The sequence below is a fragment of the Notechis scutatus genome, chromosome 2 (assembly GCF_049901735.1).
Source record: "Notechis scutatus isolate UNSWTSFEM ecotype Mainland chromosome 2, rNotScu1.2, whole genome shotgun sequence".
NCBI classification, from domain to species: domain Eukaryota; kingdom Metazoa; phylum Chordata; class Lepidosauria; order Squamata; family Elapidae; genus Notechis; species Notechis scutatus.
Window position 1 is genome coordinate 161883171 of NC_142010.1, and position 12127 is coordinate 161895297.

At 42.5% G+C, this 12127-nt stretch overlaps 1 protein-coding gene across 1 annotated transcript in view; it reads left to right on the plus strand.

The window, feature by feature from the left end:
• LOC113417219 (alpha-2-macroglobulin-like protein 1) overlaps positions 1–12127 on the plus strand; it is a 144930-nt gene that overhangs the window by 36201 nt on the left and 96602 nt on the right. Inside the window, exons 2-5 of the mRNA XM_087957136.1 lie at positions 2620–2640; positions 4178–4343; positions 9711–9795; positions 11851–11974. Of these exons, the coding sequence (XP_087813262.1) occupies positions 2626–2640; positions 4178–4343; positions 9711–9795; positions 11851–11974 (390 nt within the window). The 5' untranslated portion in view covers positions 2620–2625. The remainder of the gene's footprint in view (positions 1–2619; positions 2641–4177; positions 4344–9710; positions 9796–11850; positions 11975–12127) is intronic.

Consider the following 12127-nt stretch of genomic DNA (forward strand, 5'->3'; position numbering starts at 1 on the left):
CTCTAGGCCCATAACCTGTCAGAGTTTATAGCAATCCAGCCAGCACACAAACAAATAATTTAGCAGGATTCATTAGAAGAAACTCCTTGGTATACAATAATATAAACATGATGCATGAATGCAATACCCATGCAACTCTTGCAACATGGTGGAGAGAAGAAGTAGCAAGTACAAGAACAAGCACTAGAACTCTCAAGCAAAGACAAAATGAGAACTTTTATACACAGAACAGTTAAGCTAAGCCACACCCAGGCTCCAAACCGTCTCACATGGCTCATACAACAAATCCTGTGTCTCAGTCACCAAACAGTCCCCATTGGCTGACTTGTTGCAATGCCTATTCCAGTTCATGAATCATTATACACTGACACATACTTGTGCATGAGTGAGAAATGTGAGCTAAAAAAACACGCTGAAGCAATGATGGGGGAGGGGTAAAAATGGGAAGTCTCTGTTGGGAGCCTCTGTCAGCTTAAAAAAAGGAAAGGAAAGGGGGAGGGAAAGAGGAGAGAAAGAGGGATGGATGGATGGAAGGAAGGAAGGAAGGAAGGAAGGAAGGAAGGAAGGAAGGAAGGAAGGAAGGAAGGAAGGAAGGAAGGAAGGAAGGAAAGAAGGAAAGGCAACTTGGTTGAGATGCCCCAGTTCAAAGGCGAAAGCAATTTTGTGTTCTGTTTTTCACAGACAGAACTTTGTTGTCAATCCAAGTTAACATTGGTATTCTTGAATTGTGAGCTTTTAGGAAAGTATCCCCTCCTTGTGTGTTGCAAACACCCACTTCCAGTGGGGAAAACAGGACAAAGCAGAGTGGGGAAAATATTTTCCTTTGCTATATTTCCAGCCTGAATTAGACTATGGCAGGCTCCCTATAGGAGAGCCCTTTTAAGGATTATGTATTAATAGAAAAGCAACTAACTTACCTCTGTTCCTAAATGCTAAAGCTGTTGTACATTAAAAAACAGAGGCGCTCTGATCAACTATCACAGCCAACATTTTGACAGTTTTGCTGTTGTCTGTGGACTCTCTCACCTAATGCAAGCACGTGATAAACTGAGTCTGGTTTGTTCTCAGTCTTTGGCCACAAACTACTAGCAAAAGTGGCATTTGATCACAAGGCAAGGAGGCATCGAGAAATGTTTCCCCTTTTGCATTTGTGCATCCAAGAAAAGACAGGAAAGACAAAGAAAAATAAGGAAAGAGAGCAAGAAAGGGAAAACAAGGAAAGAAGAAAGAAAGGAAAATGAAGAGGGAAGGAAAAAGAAGAAAAGGGAAAGGAAGGAAGGAAGGAAGGAAGGAAGGAAGGAAGGAAGGAAGGAAGGAAGGAAGGAAGGAAGGAAGGAAGGAAGGAAGGAAGGAAGGATTATAATGAGAGGAAGTCAGATTCTGAGAGAAATCCTATCTTAGCACTTGGCCACCAGCAGCCCTGCTGCCCTTTTGTCATCCTCTTGTCCCCTCCTCCTCATCTCTCCTGGTGGTCTCCCATCCTATTGAGAATGCTTTGGTTACAAGCTGGGTCTCCTCACATGGAGAGGGAGTGGGCCTTCCTCTGACCCACATACTTTGCTCTCCTGCATACACCATGAACAACCTGCCCAAGAAGAGTGAGCACAGTAGCAGCCTTGAGGAGGAGGTAAGCACAGCCAGGCGTCCCCTTGGGGAAGCAGGGATGAGCTATGGGGTCCCAGTGCCCTGGGAGCTTGAGGGTTCTTTCCCTCTGCTGCCCAGGGCTCTGGGCAGCCTGCACTGCTGTTGGGGGTCTTTGGTGTGGCCTGAGAGGAACGGTGAGGCTCCTCTGGAAGACAAGTGTTTGGCTCCTGGTCTTGCCTTCCTCTGCTGGAGACAATGGATCCCACCAGACTTGCCTGGCACCCCCCAACACAAGCAATATTGAGCTGGCCATTTGCTGCCACCTCAACCATGCCCACTTTGGCCATGCCCACCCAGCTAGTCATTAGGGCATTGTTAAATTATTTGAATCCCACCACTGGATTAGGTGCTAAAGATTGGTCTCTCTCCCCTACCAGATTTAGTGTAAAGTAATTTGGATGAGCCTAACCGGTTGTTTTCCAAACATGTTTTTCCTAGTTATTGTGAGATATAGTCCATCCCCCACCAGAAGCACTTCATGTACATAATTTAGACAATGGTCTAGGAAACCAAAGTTCTTTTGCTGACACCATTCTTTAAGCCTTCATTTCTAAAATTCTTCATTACCTCATTGGTTGTTGACCTTCTATTGGAACTGGGGGCGGGGGACATCACTTGTGTTCCCATCTCTTTCTGTTATCATTGTCATTCTCTTTTTGTTATAATTTATTATTCTTTAGTCAAGAATCATAGGTTCTTTATTGAGTTGTCCCAGATTGAAAGAGAATCAGTGGGCAATAGTCAACTGGCATCAGGGAACTCTTCTTCATCTCCTTATCTCCCTAGTGGTAGTAATATAATTTTCCAACCCCACTATTATTCTATGATTATTTGCTCTTGCCTCTGCTCAGTTAAAAGATGGTAGGTGGCTGAGCTTCAGAATAGAGCAATGTATTTGCACATTATTTGGGGTAGGGAGGAATGGAGGGAGCCCTTGTTATGACTCTTAATGTGTTTCTTTTTTATCATTTACAGATTCCAATGATAAAGTTGGAGGTGAGTATCTGGTCATGTTGATATTTACATTCATTATTCAAGATCTTTAATTTATTGTTTGCTAGATTGCTTGTTTCAAACATTTGTGAGCCACCTGCTAATACATGTCTAATTAACAGCTTCCTTTCCACTATGCAAGGGGACAGTCTTCACCAGTTCTTAAAGACAAAGAGTAAGGCCAATTTGGTTTGTGGGATAAGCTTTTCCAGACAGAAGAGTGGTCATTTGGAATAATCATCCTCTGGGTCCTGACCCAATGTACTGTATTCTCATAGTGGAGGTATCTAGAGTATCTTCTCTCTTTTGGGTTACATAGAAGTAGATTCTACTTGGAAAAGACAGTCCTGAACATTATAAGGGTTTAAGCTGCCCAGGACTTTAGAGATTACCTCACATCTTGAACTGAGTTTTGAGGAATACTGCAACTAATATAATTTCCATACAAAATATATTATTCTACAACATTGTCTAACACCAGTATGCAATTGCATTCTGTGCCCTCTGCAGCTTCTAAGTAATGCTCAAGAGTAGATCCACATGACTTCTGGCTACAATACCAAATGCAGAGAAATGGAGCTCTCTGTTCCTGTGCTGGCTTCTTCTTGTTTGTGGGCTCCAAAAGGAGCCTAAGCTGCCCTGGAGGAGTGGCGAAACTAAGAAGGGGCTTTTTGAGGTCACAGGAGAGATAGCAAATCTCCTGTTGAGCTCCAGGGCCTTTTCCCTCTATGTCATGACAAAGAGAAGAAGCAGTCAAAGATGGCCACCAAGAAGTTGGGACAGCTGAGGAATATCTAAGAATAGTGCTTGAGCAAAGTTGTGAACAGTGTTTGGAACTGGGTGAGAAGAATCTTTTTTTAATTTAAACTTTCAAACCCCAAGAAAAATCTGGAAAATGATTCACAATTATCTTTAACCTAGCAGTGACCTGGCACATTGAAAAAATATTAAAACTGGAGGAGGAAGAATTAGAGAGAAAAAAGACAGAAAAATTGCTAAAAATATAGAAAATTGGACTTTTAAACTAGACAGGTGTTTTATTGGATATACATTTTGAAATGCTGGAATTATTTACCCAAAAATTAACATTATCTTTACATTGTGGGAAATTGGTTTAAAATTGAAATTTAATTAAAAAGCACCACCTGCTGACGAAAAGAAGAATAACACATTCCCAAAACCTTGTTTGTCTACTGGAGATTTAAAAGCAGTATGAAAGAAATGAGCTGTAAGCCATAATCATCTCAATTATGACACATCGTGGCTTGAACTATCTTGCTTTGCATGTAATGAATCTATCTCATATATTAGCTTCACTTTTTAAGTTGCATTACTGAAATAAATGAACTTTTGCACAATATTCTAATTTTTCGAGTTTCACTTGTATGGTTCTTTCTTAACTTTCCTAATATTCTCATCCAAGCTGTTTTCATCACATTGTTTCATATCACCCTACAAGCTTCATATATATGATCTTCTGCTGGTGACTGCAGTCAAGCAAGGGCAAATGACCACTCTCCCTTCTAACTACTGTGTGCAGGATCCTGACAAGAACCGAATTGCCCAGTGGGTGGATGTGAAGCCTTTTCATGGCATTGTGGATCTGCGTTTCCCTCTGGCCCCTGAAGCACCCCTGGGCACATACATCATTAAAATTGGACAGGAGGAGTTTAGAAATGAAAAAAAATTCACAGTGGAAGAATATGGTAAGATAAAGAGACCAGGAAATGTAATAAAATCTCAATTAAGGGAACCTAGCCTACCCATAAAATGCTCTCAGTGTTAAATGTACAGTGGAAATGTCTGTTTTCCAGGTTAAATGTCTGGAATATCTGCCACATATATGCAGTATGTCAAGGAATGGAACCTCTGTGGAAAAGTAGTTTTCCAAATCATTTTCTTTGGTTGTATTCCCAAAGTTTCATCAAGTCAAAGAATCAGAAAGGGACCTTTGAAGTTTTCTAATCCAACACCCTTCCCAGTACAGGAATCCTCAAACAACTTTTATACAAATGAAGGGGGGGCAACTGCATGAGGGAAGGCTGACCCAACAAGCCAGCATCCTTACCACACACAATTTGAAACAGGCCAGCCTTCCTTGTGTAGGACTGGGGAGCACTGCCCCCCCCACTCCTCCTCTCCAGAAATCTGTCAAGACAGAAGTTGCACTGGGAGGAAACTTTCCTGCAAACGTTCTCCTCTGTGCTTCCACATGCAGCAGCATCCGCCTCCTGGGGGGTGCAGGCAAGGCTGGGAGGGGGGGATACCGAGGTCTGCAGTGGAGGAAGTCGAGACCAGGATGAGCCCCAAGGCCTCATCCACCAGAGGTGCATTGCCAACACTCTCAGGCCATGTGGAGGACCTCTGGATGGTAGCGCAGGCTGCCCAGAGTTGCCGCAGGTAGCAGAGTGCAAGTATCCAGTCTGGCTCTCAAGCTTCCAGGTCACTGTTTTTCCCAGAGTACTGTCTCTAGGTAAAGAAAGACCCTCAACTCCATGTGGTGGAAGTGATAGTTTTTTTGTTTTTTTTACTAAGGATCAGTGGTTGCAGCAAAAGCAACGCTAGATCTGAGTATCCCTATGGAAAAGTTATAGGTTTTTCCCTTTCCCTGGCCCTCCTCCCTTGACAAGATCATCAGTGTACAATGACATACCAGTGTGATGTATTGGGAACCACTCTGATGTTAGGCATGTCTTGAAATTGTTTCACATTCTTTCTCATTCATCCTTGGGCAGCTGGATTAGTCTTGTTTGACACCTCTTGTTCCTATCTGGGTATTTCTCTTACCCCTTACACCCTTCTTCTTTCCTCCTGCTCAGCTTCCCCAAATTTCTCTTCCTCCCCGCTCCTTCTGTTTATGGCAGGATGCCAGCAAAGCATAGTGAAGCAGCTGAACATAGCAGAGCTGACACTGAGGGTAATGCAAGGAGCTAAACCCTTTTGTGGTGCCTAGCAACTTTAGAAATTCCTGCCCAAATTCGACTCGGAGATAATTCTTATAGGGGGCCTGTGGAGTCAATAGATGTATTGCCCAGTTTTGCTACCACATGGGCTGAGCAGTTTTGGGGGCATGATATGAAGTGTACCTACTTGGCGAAGAGGTCGGTGATGACCCAAATCACTGTATATCCTGAACTCTCTGGCAACTTGATTATGAAGTCCCTGGAGATTTCTTTCCATGGTTCTTTGGGGATGGCCACTGGTTGTAGGAACCTGAATGATTTCCCTGTCCACTCTTTTGCAAAGGAGCAGATGAGGCAGCTAGTGACATACTGTTCAATATCTTTCTTTAGGGAAGGCCATTAAAACTAATGCTTTATTAAGTGGAGGATTTCGCAAAGCCAAAATGTCCCAATGTCTTTGAGTTGTGGCTCCTTTGCAGGATTAGGGTATGTTGATTCTCTGGTACATAGATTTTAGTACCAACCCAGGCAAGGCCACTACACACAATATAATCTGCTTGGTGGGATTTGAATCATTCATGTTTAGTCAATGAGTCTCAGTGCTGCCATTAGGTTGTCAGCTACTTGTGGAGTGGATCTTTTCTGAGTGTGGGTGATGGCAGGGGCTGCTAATTGATTTGAGGGGATAACTGCACTGATGATTTCTCTTTTTGAGCTATTGTATTGAGGTGTAAGAGGGCATCAGTTAGAAAATTTCTTCCCCCAGGAAGATACCACAGTGTGAAATTGAATCAATTGGAGTATTGGGCCCAATGCACTTGCTTTATTGACAGCTTCTTGGGGGTTTTCAATGCCTCTAGATTATCTGTCCATATTTTGAAAAGGGCTTTGCTGCCTTCTAAGAAGTGTCTCCAGGTAAAAAGGGCTCATCTCACTGTAAAAGCTTCTTTTTCCAAGACTGCCTACCTGTGCTCTCCCTTGGTTAGGTTTTTTTTAGAAGTGTAGGGCTGTAGGGCTCATTGGTTGTTTTTCTGGAGTAGGACAGCTTGGAGTGCTACATCGCTGGCATCAGCTTGAATAACAAATAGAACATTCAGGTTTCAATGTTTGAGCACAGGTTCAGCAGCAATTAAATGTTTAAGTTTTTCAAAAGCCACTTGGCACTCCATGTTCCACTTTAGGGGTTGACTTTCATTTCCCGGAGGTTAGTGATGAGGAGAGCTGGCATGCAGTGGGGTACTTCAAGGTTTTGTCTTAGGCCCAGTACTCTTCAATATCTTTATAAACGATCTAGATAAAGGAATAGAAGGGGAAATCATCAAATATCCAGATAGAACCTTCTGGCACCCCACTGCTTACTTCCCTCCATGAAGACTTAGACCCATTTAAGGACTACTCGTTGAGTATTATGGTTTGTCAGCTGGTTGAGAATCCATCTGGAAGTGATTCTATCTATCTCACTTTTTTCTAGCTTCTCAAGAAGTAGGTTGTGGTCTACTTTGTCAAATGCCTTGCTGAAGTCAAGAAACATTTTATGAGTTGGCAGTCTGTTATATCCACAGTATTTCGCTGGTCTACTAATTTAGTCACTATGTTGAAAAATGAAATAATATTGGTTTGGCATGATCTATATTTAACAAACCCATGCTGACAGCTAATTATTTTACTTGTTTTTAGAAGTTGGAAGATCTGTTTTTTTAATTATCTTTTCCAGTATCTTCCTGGGTACTGATGTTAGGCTGATTGGTCTATAGCAGTGATGGCAAACCTTTTTGTTGTGGTGTGCTGAAAGTGCATGCATGCTGGCACTCACAATGCAATGTGCCCCTCCCCCCTGCATATGTGTGCGCTACACCCCCCTTGCCCTTTTACCTGCACTGCACATGCATGTGCCTCCCAGCTGATTTTCAGACCTTTTGAGGTGATTTTCGCCCTCCTGGAGGCTCGAAGGAAGCCTCTGCAGCCTTGGGAGGCTCAAAACGGGCCCATTTCGGCACTTCCGGTATTTCTGGAAGGCTCATTTTTTGGCCTCTCGAGGCTGCAGAGGCTTCCCTTGAGCCTCCAGGAGGGCAAAAACCACCTCAAATGGGCCAAAAATCAGCTGGGAGGCATGCACATGAGCAGTGCAGGTAAGTTTGGCTGGGGCTTGCGTGCCCGCACAAATGGCCTGGTGTGCCACCTGTGGCATGTGTGCCATAGGTTCGCCATCACGGGTCTATCGTTTCCTGGGTCTGGTTTTTTCCCCTTTTTTGAAGATGGGAACCACATACACTCTTTTCCTCTTTTCTGGTAGTTCCCTGGTGCTCCAGGATTTTTGAAAGATGTGGTGCAGTGGTTTTGAGATGATCTCTGCCAGCTCCTTTAGAACTCTGGGGTATAACCCATCAGGTCCCGGTGATTTGTGTCCCATGCTCATGCACAGGTGGCAGGGGAGCACGGGGGGTCCTGTGCGCATGTACAGGGGGTCACAGGGGGTCATGCATGCATTGCATTATGGATGCGGGCACGCATGAGCACTTTCAGCACATGACAACAAAAAGGTTAGCCATCACTGTTCTAGCAGATTGTTTAGATTGTGCAATTTAAAAATTTTCAGTGTTGAGTGAACTTAAGTGCGAGGTTCATTCTTAGCCTGTACTGGAATTTTTTATGATTGTCCTGTTCTTCCCTTCCTTCTTATGATCCTTTCCCTCCCTTCCTTCTGGTGGGCTTAATATCTCTTTCTTTTCTGCCTTTGTTTGCTATTGTCTACTTGCCTTTGATTTTTTAGCCTTGTGTTCTGTATTGTCTTTTTATCCTCCCTTCCTACTTGCTTTTCTCTTGCCACTACTGAGTACTCAGCTCTCCCTGCTTTTCTCATTTCATGGTTTCACTCCCCCACTTGCCTATCGGTCTCCCACACTGCTCTGTTGCCACTCTCAGTCACCGGTTCACTGATCCCTTTTGCTGAAATGCTCCACCAACACTGGTTGCACAGATGCTCTCCCGTTGCTTTCCATGCTCCTCTCACAATCTGCTTTGCTATGTTGCCCCTTGCTGTTGGCCTCTACCATCTGTTGCACCACTGCTGTTCCTGGCTCCCCAGCCACATGGCTCCCTTTTGCACTGCTTCTCCCAGCAAACAGGACCGCCTGATGGCCTATGGTGTGCTCGCCTCTTGTCTCCTCTCCACAGCTAGTTTTCCTTCTCCTCCCTGCTCCTCTCTCTCACTGGCTCAACTTTTTCTTCTCTGCTGGTCATTGCTTTGCCCTCAATCGGCTCTCCTCTCTGCCCCCTGGATGGTTTTCCTCCCTGCTTCATAGCTGGGTCCCACTCGCTCGCCGACTCTCCTTGTTGTTCTCCGCTGGTTCATTTTGCCTCTACGCTCACCTCACTTCAATGGGCTTCCAGGCTCTCAGGTGCAACTGGGCTTCTCTAGATGTGGCAGAGTATACAAAATCCCTGGGATCTTGCACCTCATAGTGGGCAACTCAAAAGAAAAATCAACAGGTCCAACAGGAACTTGTGTCTTTTCCTGCTAGTCTCCCCACTGACTCTGCTTAGGGGAAGCCAGCAGGAAAGATTACAAATGGCAATCACATGACTGTGGGATACTGCAACCATTATATAAGTGTGAGCCAGATGCAAAGTATTGAAATTGTGATCATGAGGGTGCTATGATAGCTGGAACTTCAAGGATTGGTCGTATCACTTGTTCTATGACATTGCAATTTTGAATGGTCATTCAATGAGAATATTTGAGAATAACTAAGAATACTTGTATCAGGAAGCATAGAGGCAGTAGCAACTTGAAGGAGGTGCAGTGCAGGGAATTTTGAACTGAGAAACAGATGACTTCCCACCACCTTTTGTGAAGCCACTACTCAAAATGGAAATGGAGAAATAACTGCATTTAGTGTAACAACAAGGCAAGTGATTTAATATGGTTTGCCTAATAATACTTCTATGGGGTCAGGGGTCTTCAAACTTGACAGCTTTAAGACTTGTGGACTTCAACTCCCAGAATTCCTCCTCCAGTCATGTTAGGTCAGGAATTCTGGGAGTTGAAGTCCACAAGTCTTAAACTTGCCAAGTTTGAGGACCCTTGTTCTATGTAGTCAGATATTTCTCAGATATTGTGGTTCAAATTTGCTCTATCTCACATTATTTTTACTGTATCTTTAATGATAGTGCTACCTAAATTTGAAGTGTTATTTGAACATACACAACTTGTCACTACTTCAGATGAAGAAATTCATATCAAAGTGTTTGGCAGGTTAGTAAATTTTTATAGTATCTTCAAGACCATTCTCCTAATTGATCACTTGTTTAAGAGATACACATGCCCTCTGCCCTCTTAATGGGTCTAGACACTTTATAATAATATTGTTTAAATAAATTAAAAGCATATCATATCAAACAAAAAGCTGACTCTACAACTATGATCTGAGTCCTCTTATAAACTAAAATAAGGGGGATTTCAACTGCAATAGTAGTTTGTTGTGTAATAAGAGTCCCACTCTAGAGACAGTGGCTTATGAACTATTCCGATTATTGCAAAATAACCATATTATTATAGGAGTTCCCACCAAGAACCTGTTTTTCTTGTACTCAGCAATGCGGTTGGAAGACATGAGTGACCATGAGCAAGGCCTACCAGTCCAGGAATGGGCACAACTAGTACATAAGCACTGTAAGATGAGTGGCATATAAAACTGATAAATAAATAAATAAAAATATTGGTTTATATAACACCCCCCCAACAAATAACTGCCACCTGCTCCTTCGACAGAGTCATGAATCCAGAAGGACCCCAAAATTATGCACCAGTTCTGTTTGGGGGAATGGCAAACTGTCAAGAAGCAAAGATGCAACTCTCCAGATCCAGGAGGGCAAAAAAAAATCAGAGTCACTCCATCTTGCTAGGATTGAGTTGCAGCCAGTTCTTCCCCATCCATGCCTTAAGAGTTTCCAGGTGTCTCTCTCTCTCTCTCTCTCTCACACACACACACACACACTCTCTCCCTCTCTCTCTCTCACCCACACACCCACACACACATTCTTCACCCAACTGGCTTTTTGTAATACATACCAGGTCAATCCTATTATCCACAATCACTAAAATAATCCAGTGCAGAAAACAACCTCAGCACTAAATAATAATTCCATAAAAACAAGTGCATATATGGGCTTCCATAACATTTTGAACCTAATGCTGGAGAATAAAGTAAGTTTTAATAGCTTTCTGGAAAACCAAGAAGGTGGGATGGCATCTGAGGTCATTCCATAAAGCAGGTATTGTGATCAAGAAGGTATGTTTTTTAGGTTCTGGTAGGTGGTACTGTTTGAGAGAAGGGACCTGGAATATGCCCATCCTGTCTGATCTTATGGAATGTTCACAAAGCCTCAGAGGTAGGCTAGTCCACAAGTAACAAGACCTCATGCCACATAGTGCTTTAAAAGTGATAAACAGCATGTTTAATTGTATTCAGAACCATAGCACATATAACAGTGCATGTGAATACCACTTCATTCTGCACCAGTTGATCACTATATTAATTTAAACTATGCTGTTTATACTCTAATTTAAGTAAATTAAGTAAAAATAACTCTGATCGGACATTAATTGTTGTAATAATAAATTATAATGACTGGTAATGTCAAAAAAATTTCTAGTGAGATCCCACCAATGAACTAAGAGTACAGAGTGGTTTGCACAAGACTTGGCAGTCCTGTAAGTCAACTGGACCTAAACCATGTAAAGCTTTATAAACCAGTGTAAATATGACTTGAGATTTTCAGTGTAACTTCTCAGTGTAATTCATTGCAGATAAGTGTCCTTTCCTGGTATGGATACATGTTGTTTATAATGAATAATGAAAGGCTATTTTGTGGTTTTCCAGAATGTTGAGTCCTTGTTTTAATGACCACCTGTTCAGTGATCATTCAAAGATACAATGGTGCTGAATAAGTATCAGTTGTGACTGGTACTAATACATCTGGCCAGAGCAATAGTATCACACTTACATCATCATAAGGGTACTTGGTACCTGGCTTGCAATTACAACACTGCAACATGCACAGTTGGATGATTGCTATTTGCAACTTCCCCTGCTACCTCCCCAAATCTCACAAAGTCAATGGAAAGCTAGAGGAAGTCAGAGGTCACATCAACTCTTTGGTTAACAACAGCAAACACTGAACTGCTGTTGATAAGCAACATAGTCACATATGTCACAATTTATGACATACGTCACTTAGCAACAGAAATTCCTTACTTTTTTATTTATTTTTGTTAACATTAATATTGATCTTCTCAATTATTTCACAGATACACATATGGGAAACCTGTAAATGGGACTGTCCATCTTCATTTGACTCGAACTCCATCATATTATTTTTACAGTGAGATTACAAGAAATGTGTCTGACATTAAACTTAGTTACACAGGCCAGGTAAGAATGACATATCCTTCCCTCCAGGATAAAACTGAAAGTGAAGTTGCCATAGACACATTGTTTGAGAAAGAGTGCCTCAGCCAGCTGAACTATATTCTATTGTGTGGATTGAGATTTTCTTAAAACTCATCTGCAAATACTGAAAGTAAC